This window comes from Podarcis tiliguerta (genome assembly GCF_965153285.1).
Source record: "Podarcis tiliguerta genome assembly, chromosome: 4".
In the NCBI taxonomy this organism is placed as follows: domain Eukaryota; kingdom Metazoa; phylum Chordata; class Lepidosauria; order Squamata; family Lacertidae; genus Podarcis; species Podarcis tiliguerta.
In genome coordinates, this window is record NC_139537.1 from 72,104,200 (window position 1) to 72,124,883 (window position 20,684).

Here is a 20,684-nt window from a genome sequence, read left to right on the forward strand (position 1 = left end):
TTAGCTATAAATTGGATGAAAACAATTTTGGCACAGAAAGCATTTGAAAACAACTAGCTAGTAACATAAAATACTGTTCTTCAGCTCTCTTTCGGTCTTGTATAAGCAAGCATGCGAATCACGCTTCTATCAAACCAGGGAAAGGATCCTAGCTCAGAAAAGAGTGTTGGGGTGAGAAACCATTCCAGATAATTGAGAAGACTGCTGGAACACCACCATTTTAGAAAACCTCAACCCCGTGTTTCCAACATAATTGTTATTATTTATTCATCTGTGCTAAATCATCATGTATTATTAAATTATATTATATTACACTATGTTATTCATCTATTATCATTTCGAACAGGTGACTGAAGAGGCTGACAGGAGTGAAAACCATGAAAGTAAGGCCATGAATAATCAAGTACAGTGGTGCCTCGCAAGACGAAATTAATTCGTTCCGCGAGTCTCTTCGTCTAGCGGTTTTTTTGTCTTGCGAAGCAACCCTATTAGCGGCTTAGCGGATTAGCGCTATTAGCGGCTATTAGCGGCTATTAGCGGCTATTAAAGGCTTAAGGGATTAGCGAGGCACCACTGTACTTAACCTGAGGTACCACTGTACAGTAAAAACATTGCAGGGTTCAAAATATTAAACCCAAGACAATCAACTTCATTCAGTAGAGCTTTTTTTTACTACTGAAGGTAAACGAACTTTACGGTCACAAATTCATACATCTTCAGGATCAGCACAGACCATAAGAAATCCAGCAGACTTAAACTTACAATAAGACTAAAACCTTAGCACTTCCTCTCTCTCAGTCTAGCTTACTTAAACTTTCCTAATAAACAAGAATGCTATATAACATGTCCAAAAGCCTTGGGACAGAGCAGGAAAGAAATCTAATCTAATCTAATCTAATCTATTCCAAGTATTGCCTGCACAAGCAGCCATTCATCTGAGTTCTGTGCTAAATAGGTCCTTGTGGTCTTCATCTCGTAACTGGTTCAAGGAGTTAGTTACAGCGGTACCTTGGTTTACGAACTTAATCTGTTCCAGAAGTCCATTCTTAAACCAAAACTGTTCTTAAACCAAGGCATGCTTTCCCTAATGAGGCCTCCCGCCACCAGTGCCCTTCCACAGTTCGGATTCCGTTCTTAGACCGAGGTAAAGTTCTCAAACCAAGACACTATTTCCGGTTTCGCGGAGTTTGTAAACCAAATCATTCTTAAACAGGACTGTTCTTAAACCGAGGTACCACTGTACTTTGGGGGAGGGGGGAGTGTACTGTTTTGTCATGCAATTATCCCATCTCATATTTCAGATAAGAGAGAGTTTTTTGCTTGAAAAGTACCCCATATTGAAATCTCACACATCAGAGAGAAGGTATTGCTGGAGGACTGGTCTTAAATAAACTAGCCCTCATAGTGAGGAGCAGTATTGTTGCATTAGAGCCCTGTATCACATCATGTTTGATCTAGCCCTTGGTGGTGTTAGCTGTGACTGAGAATACAGGTGAGGAATAGCCAACTTGGTGCTCACTAGATGGGGACTACAACTCCCACCATCCCTGACCATTGGCTATGCTGACGGGGGCTGATGGGAGTTGTAGTGCAAAACATCCAGAATGTAGTGGATTGGCTACTCCTCACATAGGTGGCTTTAGATGTATGGTCAGCTGATCCGACATTCACTAGTTGTGTACCTATTAAAATAAGAGGCGGGCACTGTAATTCTCCTGCTCTATAGTATAGCAATTTGGAACTGTTACTCAGACAGGGAAGAATGCAACAGTTGAGGTTAGAGGGTTTTTAAAGGAAGATTATTGAGAAACCACTTGCTTATCTATTTAAATATTACGCGTTTATTGAAGACGCCATAAACTGGCTACATCTTGAACTGGCTCCTTTGTGCAGAGTTCTGTAGAAAGTGATTTCTGATCCACTGCAGCTCATCCTTAATTTTCTGTTTGTCCTTCTTCAACATGTGGGAGAAAACTAATTTCCCAAAGGAAACGACATTGTTCTAGCCTCATAAAGCAGTGAAGTTTTTATTCACAATGCCAGACTCCATTTCCTCCCTCACTGTCAAAGGTCCTTGAATGTCTTGTTTCAGGCTAGGTTTAAAGCAGCACAGAAAGCAATAGTGGGTTTAAATTAATCTATTAATCAAGCAATTCATTAATTGCTGATTGAAAATTTAGATTTTAATTGGATTTTAATCAGACTTGACACCTGTGAAAAGGGTGTTGACTGCTGATGGCATTAAAGTAAACAATTCACACATCTTTCAATCAGGCAACATATTTAAGATTATTTTCGATACAATAAATACTGTGTTTGTGTTAATTAGGTAAGGGAAATTATCTTGATTAAATATGCTCCCATATAATATGCACTAAATCAGTAATGTTTATCTTAAACATATAAACATGATTTGAAAGAAAAACAATTAACTGACTAAAGAATTTAATTAAAAATGTAAGTGCCCTGAAGACTTCATAATCTAAAGACCATCGCCTATGTTATTATCCCAGGCATTTCCCCTCTAAACTATGTGCTCGGCATGTTTCCTAAGGCAGACTATTCAACGTACCACTTTAAGACATGTAATAAAGACTGATGCTTTTCAGTAAGGTCCTAGCCATGCCTACTCAGAAGTAAACTCCTGAGGTCAGTGGCAGTGGCATAGCGTGGGGGGTGCAGGGGGGGCCGGCCGCACCAGGCGCAACATCTGGGGGTTAGGGTTAGGGGGCGCAAATCCACGGGTTAGGGGGCGCAAATTACTTGCCTTGCCCCGGGTGCTGACAACCCACGCTACGCCACTGGTCAGTGGGGCTTACTGCATGATAGCTAGAGGATTGCAGCCTCAACAACATGGCTGTGTCATTCACGTTAAAAAGGGGAGGGGTGTCTGGTTTCCGCATCTAAAGATGAACACAGGAGAGAGCTTCACTGTACTACTTATGCCTCCCTTTTCCCAGCATGTACACAGCCACCCCTTGCACTTTTCCGGAGGGCCCCTTTTGATTCCCACCACACCACTTTATATGTGACTACATGGGTGTAACCAAAGGGGGTTAGATCCACAAATATTATTGAAAAGCATTGAAAGTACTCAGTTATCTGACATTCTGCCCCAACCCCCCTGCAGAAGCCTGCCCCCCGCAATGTCCTATTCATGGGGTATTTTTACCCGTGACTTTGATTTCCCAAGGAAAGCTCAACAACTTTGGCTGCCTCCCTCAAAAAAACCTTGGCTACGCCCATGTGTGAATAGAGAAGACATGGGGGTCAGGTCACAATACTCTGAGTTTGACCAAGAGAGTAGATACAAACATGCAGAAAATCACATGGAAACTCATTTGCCTCTTCAGATTACAACCCAGAATCGTTCGTGCTCATCCTCAACATGCTACTGTCAAAGTAGATTGATTCTAGATTCTGCTGTTCACAAGGGTGGGTGTGGTTACTTGATAGGCATTTGAAAATTCTCCCCTTTATTAAGTTATCCCATACCCTCCAACATTTCTCTGATGAAATTAGGGACACCCTACCATATGGTCCAACATAGTGATGTCCTAAGGAAAAGTGGGGCATTCCGAGATCAAATCAGAAACTGGGATGGCTTTTGTAAATCCATGACTGTCCTTATAAAATAGGGACACTTGGAGGGTCTGTTATCCACACCTTTTCCTCCCTGCACATGCCACAGGTGAATGAAGAAGGAAGCGGTGATTGTGGTCTTGGTATGTACACAGCCACAATGTCATTGGGCAAATGTCCACACACATGCACATTCCCAAGACTGCCTGCAACTCTTTTCATGTTTTCAAATGGATACTCTGCTGGGCTAATGCATAATCAACCTGCAATGCTTTTTTTTATTTTCAGAATGAAAATGGTTGCTCAAAATATGCAGTGCATCCAGACTGTGCGTAGTCAGTCTCCATTGATTCTAGAATAAAATGTTGTGTATACACAACCTCAGTTTCTTGTGTGCGCTAACGATTCTGGTTACTCACATGCTTCTTATTTTGGTTCATTTCCCTTTTAAGAACAAGAAAGAAAAGCATACCTTCTTTCCTTTCTTTCACTGGGGCCTGGAGGAGATATGGCAGCTGTGGCTTTTCGTCAAAGGTCAGCACAGAGCACAGCTAACAAAGTGTCAATAAAATACATTCTGACAGCAGTAGTCTCTGTCTGCCAATGCTAAATTAAGAGCTGTCCAACAAATTGGAAACCTTCACAAAACCAAATCAGGAATGTCCTCAATTGCACCATGGTTTCATTTCTGAAAAGAAATTTAGAGATCCTTAGGCAGCAGGCTCTGCCTTACTATCAATTAAGACGGAAGCATTTATTTGACTGTTTCATAAAGCAAGGGAATATATGACTACGAAATAATTAAAGGAATTTGGTGCATTGTGAATCATGAGTCTGTCATTTAGTAATCAGCTTGCAGGGAATCTCCTACAGCCAGACATTTATATTACATAGATTTCCCAGTGCCTGTTTGCTGTGAACACAAGACTAAGGACTTGACCTAATGCATTTGTAAGCAAGCAATTGCATTCTCTTTCTCACACACTACATGATAGTCAGGAAATATATAAGAGGTGCTTATTTCTTTCAAGCTTTTGCTGTTAATTCTGGGTATGTAACTGATTGTTCTAAGGCATTCAACTATTTAATATGAAAGGTTCACATTCTGTATCCTTCAAGATTAAATCAGAATTAGCTTTTAAACTTGAATCACCTTCTATTAGCCCTAATATATAAAGAAAGTCAACTACTGTAATACAAAATTCTGGAGCTATAGATGTTTTGTGCCTCTCGGTGCTGAAAATTACCTGCAGTTCCTTCTAGGCTACATGCAATGGCCAGCTAGTGGAGCAGCAAAAGAAGAACGGTTTAGATCAAAATGTTTTCTTAGGAATATATCTTGCCTACAGAAATATTTGTGCATGCAGGATATTGTTTTTGCTCTGTGCTTCCATACTTGACTCACATGCACTGAACATTATGTTTGGTAAGGAAAATGTAGAGAGACTTGAAGGAATTGTTTTGATTATTTGATTTGATTATTTAATTTATATACAGCTTAATATATTAAAAATAGATCTGAGCAGTGTACAAAAAAACCTGAAGCACCAACACATAGCTTAAACAAAAAACTACAAAAATACACAGTTGTGTATAATAATGTTACATTAATACAATTTTACTAATATATGTTAGTAAATTAGTATATTAGTCAATTCATTTTCCTTCTGTCACACCCTCACTCTTAGTCTCTGGGTTTCTCACCAAGCAGGGTCCAAACTCTCAGCTCACTGACAAAAGACTCACAACAAGAACAGTTCCTGGAAACAGTGGACATCACCCTAGTCTAGACTTGTTTTTTATGGGCAGGCCCAAAGTGGCTGGTGATGTCCTAGACTAGCGTGATGTCCTCAGGCTGCCCACAACGATGTCGCATTCAGTTGCTCTCTTCACACCCAGTTCCCAGTACAGCAGGCTTGTTGAGTTTCCCAGGGGGTCCAGAGGATGTGAAAAGGTCCCTCCTCCACTCACAGCTCTTTCTTCACCCTCTCCTTCTCCTCCATGGGAAAGCCCATAGACTTCTTTGGCTAGCACCACTACAATGGATGCTCCTGAACTGCATACAAATGCATGGACCTGGACTTGTATGCCAAGTGTGTCTTGGATTCTAGCAGATTTGACTTCACAATGAATTGTGCTATTCTTCAGGTTGTTTCTGCCTGAGAAAAAATATATTTCTAGGTTCGCTGTGCTAGGAGGTGTTAGGTAGGGTGCACTTGTTTTCATGCAACAAAATGTACAATTGCCATATGCCCTTAATTCTAAATCTCCGTTGTCCTGTGTATGGCTCTTATTCACGCACTTCCATTGAAAATATAGGGGTGCTTATGTCAGGCCACATAAGACTACCCAAATGGTTATTTATTTGCAAAACTTTAAACTTGTACCAAAACCAGAAGTTAATGTGTTAACCCTCAACAAATAAAAATTGGGGGAATTCCCTGTCACTTTTTATCTATGATATAATACAGCTTTCTATATAAAGGGCATTCTCATATTAAATTCTAAGGGGTTTTTAAAAAAAAAAATCAGTGTCAGCAGGTGGAAAATATGCAGCAGCTATTGCTTAGGTAATAAGCTAAGAATGAGCAAGTTAATCAAATCTATACACATATGTGGCTATTTTTGTTTTTATTGCTCTGTTAAAATGATTAACTGTAGCTGCAGTCCTAAACGCACTTACCTGGGAGTGAACTCCATTAACTCAATAGGACTTAATTCTGAGTAGACATGGTTAGGATTGAACTGCGACTTACCAAATCAATTATGTACTTTAAATAGATTTTTTAAAAAATAGTTTGAAATGTGTATATATTTGAGCTATAAATTGAAATTTGACTAATTTATTTGTGGCTTGGGATAAATTATATTTTTTTAGTTTACACTGCATGTTTAAAAAGGCTTGTCTATGGAATACGTTCTGCCATTGTGACTAAGCACTTGGGGAAGTTGTCTGAACAGCAAAAATAAACGTAAAAAATAAAGTTTGAAATTCATTACAAAAACTTCAGTAGGGAGTCTACACTGCCCTTTCAATAATAACAAATAACAAATATTTGTGCGTTACAGAAATAAAGTAGGGAAAGGAAGACGTCTGTAAGATGCAAAGTCTCGTGGAAATATCTAGGATGGAAGTAAATAATTAATAGCCTCAAGGAAGCATGCTAGACATTGCTTTTCCAGCTTTATAGTCATTAACAGCATTAAAACAACCTTTTTCATTTCACTGGCAAATATGATGTCCATTACTAATATGAAAGAATTTTTCACTTGTGTTTGATTGAAAAAAAAGTGCTTTTAATATTTTAATATTACCGTCAGCCAGAAAAAGCAGCTTCCTGTAGCCAGGACAGCTGAGCAACAGGAGTTGGTAAAAGCTTCCAAAGCCATTTTTTTTTTTTATTTTTTGCAATCTATGGCAGCTTCAGCCTGTCCTTCAGTTAAGTTCTCTTCCAAAGCCGATAATTAAATTGATTCACCTTTAACAGCCTGATCCTATGCATATTTACTCAGAAATAAGAACCTGTATATTCAACAGGGTTTTCTACCACAAAAAATGTACGTAAGTCTAATAAAAGTGAGCAATTCTTGTTATATTTCGAACTCACTCAAACTGTTTTCATTTTAACCTTCTATCACTCACTGGCAGTGATGGGTGGTACCCATTGGGACTGGGGGCACAAAAGGCAGGGAAGGCAATAGTAGGTGCAGCTGGATCTAATGATAGGTAGAACCACAGCCAATGACAGGCAGGGCCAACTAATTTAGTCCTGTCCTCCTCCCTACTGACTTACTCAAAGGCAACACTGAGACTAAGAATGAGAAAGGTGACAGGTATTGCCCTTCTTGGGACTGATTGTAAGAAGGCTGGCTAAGATTGGTGGGGCCACTGATCACTTGTGTTGCATCAGCCATTATAGTTCTCTTACAGCAGATTTGCATATTGAGCAAGGTATATTCTACGTTTGGACTAATGATATTCCCACCTATGCACACAAATACTCACTAGTTATTAGCACTCCCAACTTTGTTACACTTGATTTTAGCCAAGGTTAACGTTGCACATGTGGGAAGAGTCTGACATATAGCTCACAAACATTATGTTTCAAACATGCATATATGGTGGTACAGTCACTTTCTTAAAAGTCAGGTTCAGATCCATGCTCGGCCATGAAGCTCCCCTGATGTGCAAGTTTACTCTAAGCAGGGAACTTTTTTGCATAGAAGGAACATTTTAAGTATGATTTACGCTGCAGAATTATATCACATCATTGTGCATAAAATCTAAAGCAGCTTTAAGGGAGTGCTGAGAAGATCTAAACATGAGGTTCCTATGTTGCAATTTAAGCGCTTGAACATCAAAACAAAAATGTGAAAAACAAGACCCTGAGAGAGAGAGATTTAGCATGGGGCATTCATTATTCCAAACCACACAACAATATGGTCCTTATCTCTGAAAGCATTTTTTACTGATACAGGGCCATGTTTGCATACAATACCAAACCACAAATTAGTACTACACACACACACAAGCAAAAAGAAGACTGAATGAAGTGCCGGTCGGACTTGCATGCTTCCTCAACCCGCTCCTTTGGAGGAGTACTTTGCCATAGTTTGTTTGATTTCCCATGATTCCTGGTTTGTCCTTAGGAACAAACCAGAGACAGTGGTTTGAACCAAACTCTAGTCAGTTTCAAAGCAAGCAAAATTCAAACCGCAGGTTGTGAAGCTGCCTTGTTTGACTCAACATAGTTTGTTTTAAACCACAGCCCCTAGTTTGTTTGAAAGAACAAGACAGCAATCGTGGGAAATGAAATTAACCTTGCTGGGGTCCTCCTTTCAGTTGCATGGAAATGAGCACACCCCTCTGCTTGTGCACACAGCACTAAACTACAGTTTAGCATTAGTACATATGAATGCAGCCTATTAATAAAGTGGCCTGGTTCACATGCCACAGTAATCAAAGCCATGGCTTACTAGAACAGCACAAATGTGTGGGCTTCTGGAGAGAATCCTGCTCACAGTCACATTGTTCTTCCTTTTTTACTGCCACACCATGCTGAGCTGAGCCAATTTTTGGCTTAGCCTATCTTCCAAATCTGGGCTTATAATTAAGCTCTCTCCTCACTAATGATGAGCTTTAGCCTAGGATAAACCTTGGCTTGCTGTAATGTGCAACCCAGACAGTTGGCCCCACTGTGATATCCTTCTGTCATGCAAAAGACTAACATAGGTTTGCTTAAGCTGCAGATGGTAAACACCAATTGGATGTGCATTCCAGAAAAAAAGCCTCATGCAGATAACATCCTAACTGTTATTACAAGCAAGAGAGATTACAGCAAAGAGTGAAGCAATTTAAGAAAATTTTAATGTTTGCTTTCATACTCTCCGAAGTTTTACTTACTGCAAAAGATTATCTCAAGAGGTTTCTAACATCCATTAGATAGAAGCCGTACTCAGACAGAATACATGCTGCCCAATTCTTTCCCATATTTTCTCGAAACACAGCTTCTACCAAGTTCAGTGGAGCTTGCTCACTACTAAGGATTGTTCTAATATTAAGTTGAACATTACAATTTCCAGTGTGCGGGGAAACTAGTCACCCTGCCCTAAAACCGCCTCTGGTTCATTCCAGGTGTTTGGTGCTCATGCAGGAGGCTCCCATACAGACCCAACCATGCTGCCACCCTGCCGTGCCTCTGCACTGTTCCAATAAGCGGCAGCAGGGCTGCTGTCAGGAGGGCAGTGGTGTGCAAGAATCCTACCATGCTGGCTGCTCCTTTCCTCATGCAGGCAAGTTTTCACGTGACAATGTAGGCCTCAAAAATGCCAGCCTGTACCTTTCCCCATTTAATCTTTAAGTTCACCCTTTCAGCAGAAAATCCACTAAGTTTTTAAAAAACAAAACATGTTGCCAATGACACATTTTCAATATCCGAAGAAGCTATTTACAGTATTAAGCCCTCATCTGGAAGCACCAGCAGCCTTATTCAAGAGGGAATCTTCAGACAGCAAGGCTTCTATTACATTTCTGTCTAGAACCTCAAACCAATTTTGTCTGGAATTTCAATCTGATTTGCAACATCTCTAAAGCGCTTGCACAACTTGTAGTAGAGTGTACTTAAGATGCAACCAAATAGTAAAAGTGCTTTTTCAACTAAGATATTAGTTGTGTGTCAATGGAGAATGTGGTGAATTGACTGTAAACAAACTGTACATTATACACTTAAAAAAAATGCATATAGGAAATGCATAGAGTACATTTTATTGCTGTAACAATTACTTAGCGTTAACTACATCATTACCCAACAGTGAACTACGAGTATAGATTTTCCTCAAAGGAAAGGCATCTAAAATCATTATAATACAGCTGGGAATACAACGTTCATCTTATGCATTGTGCAGAACAGCCATTTCAGCATCAATTCATTTTTACGTAATACTCTGCAACTGGCAACCTATCAGGGAAATAACATGCCATCTATGTTAGCTATCTAGCTATGGGATCAACAACATTTTGAACATCAAGCAATACGGTGCATGTTATGGACACGTTCAATAATACTGATGTATGCTGTATAAAAAGATATCCATGTAGTTGATCCCTGTGTGGCGTGTACCAACACCGAAAATTCTCCAGTTGCTATTAGTTTCCCTCATCACATTTTAACTACCTACTGTTAACGAGGCCAGAAATAATTCTAATGACTGAGGAGGCCATCCTACAGTCACCCACCTGGAACTCAATGGGGGTTTGAACTCAATGGGGTTTGCTTCTGAGTAGACATGGATCTATGGACCGCAATAAAGCTGTGTGCCTGAGTAGACGTATATAGAATTGCACCGTATTCCATAAACACGTGACTACAAAGCACTATAAAAGGTTGCTATTTGGATAGCTTTCCTTTTTAAGTGAAGCAGTCGTCTAATGCTCTAAGCTCTTCTGTCATTAGCTTAAGTACCCAATCATCATAAATATATTCCGAAGCACAATAAGGCTTGCTCTTGCCACACAGAAAATTAAGACATTAAGAGCGTTGTCCTTTGCCACAAAATGACTTTCGCCTAAGTGTGTATTTTCCCATCTTATATTTGGGGATGGACAGCAACTGTGCTTAAAAAAACAACTAAAGTCTGTCAAAGCCATTGAGCCTAAAATTAGATCCATGTCGTTTATCTTGGTGAGGGAGCACATCCTGGGAGGCAGGAATCCTGTAAATTTCAATAACAAGAGATTGCTCACCATAACGGATTGGGAGGGAAGGACAGTGTTGCATGTATGCACTTCCTGCCATCACAAACAAGCCTGTGCTTCTCGATGCAGACTGCCCTGTGGCAAAACTGCAAAGTTATCAATATCTGTGTTTTCAGGCTGGGGTGGGGAACTTGTGACTTATGGGCACATGTCGTCTCAGCCTAATTTCATGTGGCGTATAGGCATGGGGTGGTACAGAGAGAGAAAGAGAAGAATGAGACATGGATAGCAGAGAGAAAAGGGCTCTACTAGTGCACTCCATGATGAACTGCAGACCCAAAATTTACTTTTCCTGTAAAGTCAATGGCCTTTCATAGGAAAAAGGTTCTCCGCTCCTACTATATCGAGATTCCACTGGGCGACATCTGGTTTTCAGATAGATGGAAGTATCGCGATGACTGAAATAAGGATGGAGCTACGTAGAGGCATTGGCTGACTTCCTGGTTTTTCCTGCATCGTGATTTTTTGCAGAGAGAGAGTGCACACGCACACATATAATGATTCACAATGCCTATACAGTATATATATATATATATATATATATAGTGTGTGTGTGTGTGACAATTTTAGAATCGAGTGTGGAATATAAATTATCTTTAGGCCTTGCCACAACAAACCAAGTAGCTCACACCATACACCTCTGGCTTGCATCTATGTTGACTGTTTTTGTGGTAAAAGCTAAGATAAAGTGCTCAGTTCAAAACAGGGTGATTCAGTGATGTGACCTATAACCTGATGAGCGATCATGAAACTAATAGATTATCTGTGATATATGAAACAGTACAACAGGCACAAGGCATGAAAAATCAGTGACATTAGATGAAATATAAAGGGACTCTAATTTTGAATACACTTGCAGACCAATCATGAGCAATAGCCTATTAAGTGTCACCATTGGGTTGCTGTCTAGGCAGATACGTGATATTCACATAAGGCAACCAGCATCATTTTAAATCCATAAGAACCATCAAACAATTTGAATTACTGACAGATAATACCCAAGACTACTTAGCAAATTATGTTTAGATACTTTCCAAGTTCAACTAGCCTCCTGACTAGTTTTGTTATGGTACTTTCAATATTAAATACAGTCTGCAAAGAACACAATTTCCACTGTAAAGGAAATTAACAGTACAGTCCTATATGCATGTCTACTTAAAAATAAGCCCCAATGAGTTCAATGGGACTTATTCCCAGGTAAGTGGATATAGAATTGCAGCCTCAATTTTTCTTCTCCCCTCACCTTTCTGACCACAGAAAGCAATACAACCTGAATATTATCATCCCTTCCTCTTCTTGTTGAGTAAAAAAACCCCTCTAAATTTTACAGTCTATAAGGATCTGAGAGTTTTAAAACAGAAAACAATCTAGGAGTAATCATTATAGCTTAGCAGTAAGTCAAGAATGGGTATTTCTCAATGAAAAACACACATAATGTTAGCCACAGTATTTCCATCAGGAAAGCTATAATGACTAACTTTCACAGGCTAGTAACATACTGTGTATTACATTTGCTGTTTAAAATTCCAAGGAGTTCAATGGGGTTTTCTTCTGAAATAAATGCTTTAGTTCTATATAACTGGTGTAGGATTACAGCCATCGTCTGGGTTTAAAAGATCCAACATTAAACAAGCATGCATGACATGATCACAATATCATTTTTTTAAAAGGGAAAATTCACTATCAGGCTTGTTTGCCCAGATCATTTTGATATATGGGATATGGGAAGATATGGGAAGAAATGCATCACCAAATACTACATACATTCTATATCAACAGAAAGTAGATCACATGTACCATTAAGGAAATGAATTACTGCATATTAATTTTGTTATTGCATTTCTATCCCATCTTTCCTCCAAGGAGTTCAAGGAGGCATGTGGTTTTCCCACTCTCCATATTATCCTCACAACAACCTTGTGAATTAAGTTTAGGTTAAAAGTTGGTTGACTGGCCCAAGGTCACCCTGTAAGCTTCATAGCCAAGTGGGGATTTGAACCCTGGCCTCCAAGGTCCTAGTCTGGCCACTCAACAACTCTTAAACATACCAGTACAACAAGAGATAAGACTACAAAGGTTTCCCTTCTTCCAGAAAGTCAGTCTCATCATCATCCAAAAAACACCAGCCACCATCATACAAATTCCTACACGAAGTGTAATAGTAGCACCAGAACAGCATCCTTTGAAAGGAAGAACAAGCAGGGAAGGAATAGAACTCTCCTGTAGCAAGCAATGGGTGACTTAAGATAAACATGACCAAAAATTAAAACTAACACACATTGTGGCTATGAACACACTCCTTTTTACTCTACATCCAGTGCATTCCCCACCACTGGTTTGAGAAGTGGTGTCCACATTAGCTGCAATCCATATCTGTCCTGTGTTTTGATGCGTCTTCCTGAAAACCAGCTTTGATCTGAACTGAGAAAAAAGAACCAACTAGCTGTAATGTGCACACAAGCCTGTGTGCCTTAACAAAACCCAGAACGTAGATACAACATAGTACAACCATTTCCATTCATTTCAACTCGTGCATGTACTTAACTGTCTTTTGAAGCACATATAAAAAAGATTAAACTGTAAAGGCCGTATACAACAGAAAAACCAGCACAGTCTGAAGTGGCACTTGATAGTGGCACAAAGTAGTACCACACACACCATCTTCACGGCTGACACGAGTACTCTCGTACTAATAATACAAATGCAGATTGAAAAATTAGGGAGCAATAATCCATATGCTAGATGGCATCAGCTGCCAACTACTGGACCCATTCCGGACTTTGGACCGCAAGCGCTTTGGAAGGTGGTGAAGAGGAAGAAGTGCTTTCCACCTGGAGTCATTAACGATATTTCTAGAAATGCTTTCTGGCCGCTGCCAAATGCTTCTTGGAAATGCAGTAATTTCTACAGGAATGGGCACAAGGAGCAGTCCAGGGTGAAAGGGCAGGTAGGGCTGAAGAAAGAAAAAAAATGGGGGCATTGAATGGACTGAGAGGCAGCAGTTGGGATGGTGGAAGGCAGAGCCAAACTGAGGTGAGGAAGAAGGTGGAAGCGGGAAAGCAGAGGGGTGCAGTGAGCAAAACAATCACGTTGAAGGAGGCGAGAGAAGGAGGAGGCAAGTAGAGCTGTGGTTTAGAAGATGCAGGGCAGGGGAGGGCAGAACTGAAATGCAAAATGCAAAAATGAAAGGAGAGGATAAGAGAGAGGATCTGCAGGGTGTAGAGACAAGAGACGACATGAGGCACAGACCCAAGTGAGTTCTGAAGGATGGAAAGGGCGCGCACGGGGGGGGGGGTGTCCCTGCAAAAAGGAAAGACAAGCGGAAATTATTGGAGAGGGTAAGAATGGGATACCCTGAACCCTTTTATTATGATGATCAATATTTGCCTCCAGGTGTGGCGCTTCGTCATGAAAGGAGAGTCCCTGCCTCCTGCTCTCCCCTAAAACTCTGGGGCAGAAGTGAGATGGAGGACCTACCCTCACCCAGCCACCCCTCAACAACACCGATTTTCACACATACACAGACGCGCGCACACCCAAGTTTAAAACGGCATCCTCACCAGAGGGAGTCCAGGTCCCATTCCTGCAGGAGAGCCAGGTCGAAGCTGTCCATGGTGAGGTCGGAGGAAGGATATGTCATCGCTGCTCAGCTGCAACCGCGCAGCGCCCAAGGTGCATCTTAGCAGCGCCGCGGGTGGGCGAGGGGCGAGAAGAAGAGGGGGGGGGGCCTTCCGTGCGCCCCTCCCTCTTCCCTGAGAGAGGAGGAGGGAGGAGGAGGAGACGCAGCGGCCGCAAACCGTCTCCCCGCCTCGCTCTCAGGGAAGCGCCACCGCTGGCCCGCGCAAGCGGCTGCTCGCTCCTCTGGAGCGCCTTTCCCCTCAGCCGCCTCTCTCTGGCCGCTTCCTTCCTTCCCCTGCGCGCGCTCTTCTCGCCCTCTCGCTCTCCAGCGCGCGGGGATGTGTGCAGCGTGTGACTCGCTCAAGCTGGCGCCCTCGTTGGGAACGCTGCAGCAGAAGCAGCAGCAGCCCTCAGCGGCTAGCTCCTCGCTGGAGGAGCCATGTGGTTTTAAAAAAAACAACGCACAGACAAAACAAAAAAACACACAAGAGAAGCCCGGTTTCTGCTTCTCTCTCTCTCTCTCCTCTCTGTCCCCGCTTTGTTTCCTTTCCGCGCTTCAACCCTCGCGGTTTTCTTTTCTCGCTCGCTTTTTCTTTAACTGCAACGGAAATCCGCTGCGCGTCGGTGTGCTCAGAACCAGAGGTGATGGCAAAACAATGCCACAAATGCTCAGGAGAAATCAGCACCGCTTACTTGAAGCTCTCTCACTTTTCTGTCAGAATAATAATGTAAATATGCCCATATCCCCTCCCCCGCCGCCCCACAGGCACCTACTCCTTTCTCGTGGGGATAAGGCAGAAGTCTCAGACAGGGGCCATTTGGTTCCTTCAGCAAGGAGAAAGGGTTGTGGGTTTTTTTATTTTGTTTCTGAGGTGAGGGAAAGCACCAGTCAGGAGTAATTGCGTCTACTTCCAGGCGTCTCTCCCTGTCCAAATATTTCCAGATTTCTGCACATCCCACTTCCATAAAAATGAATCTCCTGCCTAACAATTTGCCCTTTTCTAAAATAAATGAGCAATAATAGGCTTTGAAAAGCTAAGGAGACTATAGACGCCTGACGCATCACACACAGACAAAAAGGGATTTAATATTCAGCTCAGCCATTCAGAACCCACCTTTCCCAAGTGCCATAGTCCCATAGCAACGAATCATGCAATAATGCAATACATTCCTCAAATCAGCATTTTAGGAATGGTCACGTGTGTAAACCCAGTTGAGTCAGAAAGTACGCAGCCGGTACAAATTAAAATAGCCCTGAGGTGAAGCAATTTGGGATGGAGAACCTGTGGCCCTCCAGGTGTTGTTGGTCTCCTATTCCCATCAGCCCTGGTTGCAATGGTCCAGAGATTATGGGATTTGTAACCCAACAATGTCCAGAGGGGTCGCAACCCCAACTCCAAATCTATGCTTTACAGCAAACCGTTTCCCACTATGGAGATGGTTATCACAACTGACGAAGGAGCTGTGAAAGTAGTGGATATATCAAACCAAACCCCCGGTTGTACCTAATGCTATTTTTCTAGAAAAAGAGGTGCCAGAACTCACCATGAATGCCTCCCTTGTTCTCTTATAATGGCAATGGTGTCCACCTGAGAGGGCCCTGAACTGAGTTCCGGTGACTTCTGGCTTTTTTTTAAAAAAAAGGCCTGGTTGTAGCATACACCTTGAAACCCTTACAAAATAAAACTGCAAAGCTAACAAGCTATCTTACCTCCAAGGGCCACAGCTGGACTTCATTCAAGTTCATACCTTGGCTCCCTTGCACCCTTGGCAAAGAGCTGTATCAGTGCCTCCAAAGACAGGAGACCATGGAACAGAAACTCAAAAAGTCTGCTTTTCCTCGACTTCCATGCCCTGCCAGTGATTTCCTCCACAACCATCGGGATCAGGTCCGCTCTGCTCCACCACTTGCTGTCTGATGTGTGGACAAGTGGGTGGGCTCCGGGCAACTCTGAGCTGGACTGAAGGTGCATGATTTTTTTTGCGTCCGCCTTGGCCTGTGCCCTTAGCAGAGGTTTAACCTAATCGACCCCTAAGTTGTACATCCCTGCTTCTAGCAAAAGGAAATGCAAAACCTCCGCCTCTTAATTATCTCGCTTAGGTGTCGATTTTGCTTTTATGCAGATTTACAAAAGCAGCCCCAAGTGAGTTCAGTGATACTATGTGCCATTGCAGCATTAAGGATTAACATCTTTGCGGTGCTTCACTTGTGAAAGAATCTCTAAAGTCGTCATCTTGACTGATCATAACAGAAGGATTAACACTTACATTTGATATGCAGCATTTCCATCTACCTTAGTGTGAGCCTGCATGTTACTATTCAGTGCCGCTAACAAGCATAAACGCAACTTAATTTATCAAGCACATTTCACAGCGCACACTTTAAACTAGATACTCTCTCTGACTGTCATGTTATATATCACAATGGAATCTTCCGGTAATGAGTAAAATGAATGTGCGTATGCCTTCTCTATTAGCTTTAACCTGTCATATGCTTGAGGGTCCTTTTAGGCAACAGGGTCTGCACAACCTTATTTTATTAGTCTCCTGTGCATTCTACACAATAATAATTTCTACAGTCTCTCTCTTTCATTCCTTCCAGAAGTATAAAGGTCTTCTAGAGGCCAGAGGGGGTTACACTGAGAGAATCAGCCAACATCAGAGTTCAACCCAAAGGGCAAAGGTACACAAGTCAACACACATCCCTATTTTATGGTGATGTATGATCAGAGTCTGGCAAGCAGCCCCTACTGATGTATGCAAACGTTAACCCTGGCGAGTGCAATGGGCTAAAGCACAGGAGGGGGAAAGGCAATTTGGGAGAGAGCATTAGCAGCGTGGCCAACCCAGCCCTGCTCCCCTCTTCCAATAAATGTGTAAAGGCACTTTTATAAAGCAACAGTGGACCCAGATAATTCACGTAAGGACCTTGAAAGATACTCCTGCAACAACAACAAAAGACAAAGAAAGACACAAAGCTCGTTTATCTAACCAAATTCAGATTATTTAACCAACCTGATATCCTGGATAAGATCTTAAACACCTGAGGGAATAGTACCTGGGGGAAAGGGCCTATAAGGGTATGTTCCCATTAGTGGGTTGAAACTCAGCAAGGTCAGCCTTCCTCATTCACTGCCCCATTTGCACAGTGTTGTTCACATCAGAGAGTGGGGCATGGATGTCTTCATGGAACACACACAGCCTTTCTGGTGTCCCTGCAACCTCCACAGCCACCCCCCTGTGATTACATGCTCATTTGCACCTGTGCAATGGCTGTTGGGATGTGTTTACATTACCAATTACTGCACATCTAGTTTCCTAATTGGATTGAAGCTTGTTTGAGACAAAACACATCAGGTAGCAGAATTTGTCACGAAGCAGCCACAGGATCCATATGGATTGTGACTGACGTTGGGTGAACACAGTTTCGAAAGTTGGCAGTGAAAATGCACCGCATGCAGAGAAAGTGGCAATGTGAACACACCCTTAGGCTCCAGATGAAGCCATTTCTTTGTATTTCTTGGCAGGTTAAATACCTATCACGGTACAGATGGGGAATTTCTGTCTGTCCCCCAACCTCACTTTGCTGCCCACCTTTTCACCCATTTCTCACCTTCTCATCCATCACTTAAGCTACTGCAACAGGTTTTGACCTTACCATAACATTGGCCCTACCCTCAGTTCTTTCCTTTTCTCCAATAGGTATAGGTGACTACCATTTGCTTCTATGGCATATGCTCAAGGACATAACTGGAGTGTGAGGAAGGAAACACATCCTATTAGGGAGTGTGTGTGTATGTTTATGTGTGTTAAGCTTCTTCCCAACACTACTGATACCATTGTCTGTAGTAAGAAGCAAGTTTTGCCCCCTTCCAACTTTGACCCATACTGCAGACCATTACTTTTGTTCCATAGAACTAAACAGGAAACTCTGAGAACCAGTACCCTGTCTGCAGAACACTGTCCTAGGCTGTTTCTTCACCACACTATAGTGTGATGGAATTTAATGTGGATTGACCCATTCCATGGAAAATCTAGTTGCTGCTGATGGTGGTGTAAACTGTTGCTAATGACCCATTTATGATATTCTCAGTAGTCGTGCCCACGCTGTGGAACACCCCTCCCATCAGATGTCAAGGAGATAAATAACTGTACAACCCTTAGAAGACATCTAAATGCAACCCTGTAAAGGGAAGTTTTTTAAATGTTTAATGGTTTATTATATTTTCATATATGTTGGAAGCCGTCCAGAGTAGCTGGGTCAACCCAGTCAGATGGGCAGGGTACAATTAATAAAGTTGTTGTTGTTGTCTAAATGACCCATTTGTGATAATAGCCCCCCTGTTTAGAAGCAATCCTTTCTCTTTTTCACTCTCAATCTCTAGACTCAACAACCACTAGCTTTATGTACACTTAGAAGTTCAGAGGCTCTTTTCAGGAATATATATATATTTAAAGAAATTCATTTTATTTTAATTTACAGTATGGAAAAAGCACTGCACATTTTTGGGTGGCCCCATTTTGCTTCCTTACTGATGGGCACTCAGACACCTGTGTTCACGATTACACAGGATAATAGTTAATGCTGATTTTCAAACCCAAAGAGAGAACTCAAGGGATTAAGCATTCATTAGTGTGGTAAAGCAAACTAGCCCCAGAAGTGCAGTTTGTTACACAAAGAAGTGTGGAGACCCTTTGAAAGCCACCAAGGTATTAGTTACATTTAACATTTGTAAAGTGTTATGCTGCTCTTTGTGTGTGCCATGTTTGTACAGTCAGGTTAAGCGATTCACACCTTAAGCATATGCAAAGGGTTCTTTTGAATGAGGTAAAAGGTATTTGAAATTCATGAATATACACCAAGGCAAAATGGAATTAGATAAACTTTACCTAGAGCAGAAAGACAGATAAATTCATTTAAGTAGGATGTAAATTATGAGTCCAACTCAACTTTTGTTATGATAACTTGTCCATGGGAGACAATAGATGCTTCTGTCTAAGCCTAAGGTAGCACATTTGCACTGCTCTGTCCATATAATTAACAGTGCTGCTGGATTTTTTTCACTTCTGGATGACCATGTAAAACAACACATTCAGTGTAGTTAATTTCCTCCTCCGCCAATTAAAATTACTATGCTGGAGTTACACAAGTTAATTGCCACAGGTGCTATTTCACTGGATGTAATTAAGGGATTTGGTCACGGAGATGCATGTTCCATTGAGATTGCTTTGCTAGTTCTCCATACCTAAGGAAATAAGTATGCCAGCATGCCCTACAATTGTCAAATAAACTGCTTCTGAGGTTGTATCTGGGCACATTGTTTTTCTGCAGCTGAGTAGCAACATGGGACTACATCCTAAGTTGTAACCTAGCACAATTACTAGCAAAAATAAGACTAGACTTTCAGTATTTTAATGTGTATTAAAGATGCATTGTCTTATTTTTTCCTGTTTGTTAGTATTCTGGGCTTTGCCTGGAATTAAAAGCATGCAATTTAATTTAATGTACATATATCTGCTTATTTTGCATGATTTGCTCTGCTTCCAAAATTAAGGTTCAGAATTTAGATACTCAAACCATTCAAAATTCAGCTCTGCTAGCTCAGCTTTGGTTGTTATATGGCAAATAGGGATTAAAGAAGAGTATTTAAGATGTGGCCAAATGAGTCATGTAGGCTGAAAATGATTGTGGGAGGAGTTATTAAATGTAAACTCCACCCACAAGCCTGTAGAAGTTCTTTCCAGTTCAAGATTGGTGTCTGAACCTGCAATACATTACCCATGCGAGGTTGCGGGTCCCCCTTACAACCCTAAAGTTTAGAAACTTGATTCCCCACCCTGAAAGCTAAAGATTTTAGCATGCCAAATTCTGTGCCAGATACCATGTTTGAAGCTTGGGGAATGTAACACTTTAAATATATACAGTATACAGAACATATATAAACCTCTAGATACCCCTTTATTACTCTACAAACAGAGCCAGTTTTGTGATCTCTTATGTCAACATTTAATAATCTTCTCATGATTTTGTAACTCACTACACCTTCACCCAAACTAGAACTTCATTCTCCATTTTATACCTGAACTGGAAGACCAGAGCTTAGCCAATGTGCTTTCATAGCTCAATTCACATTCTTCTTGGACCTGTCCTAAGGAGACCACTGCCAATCCTTTGACCTTGGTACTCTCATGGGTGGAAAAAGATCATACAGTAGTACCTCGGGTTACA

At 41.5% G+C, this 20,684-nt stretch overlaps 1 protein-coding gene across 5 annotated transcripts in view; it reads right to left on the reverse strand.

Annotated features, from left to right (window-relative positions):
• The window catches only part of AFF3 (ALF transcription elongation factor 3), a 228,518-nt gene that overhangs the window by 198,484 nt on the left and 9,350 nt on the right, over window positions 1–20,684 (reverse strand). The window contains exon 1 of one of the 5 annotated variants that reach the window (XM_083437608.1): window positions 14,398–15,105. The exons of 2 other annotated variants lie outside the window; for them this stretch is intronic. In XM_083437608.1, the coding sequence (XP_083293734.1) occupies window positions 14,398–14,477 (80 nt within the window). In that variant the 5' untranslated portion in view covers window positions 14,478–15,105. Of the gene's footprint in view, window positions 1–14,397; window positions 15,106–20,684 lie in introns of those variants that run through there. 2 more of the 5 variants (XM_083437606.1, XM_083437605.1) reach the window with 2 other exon arrangements.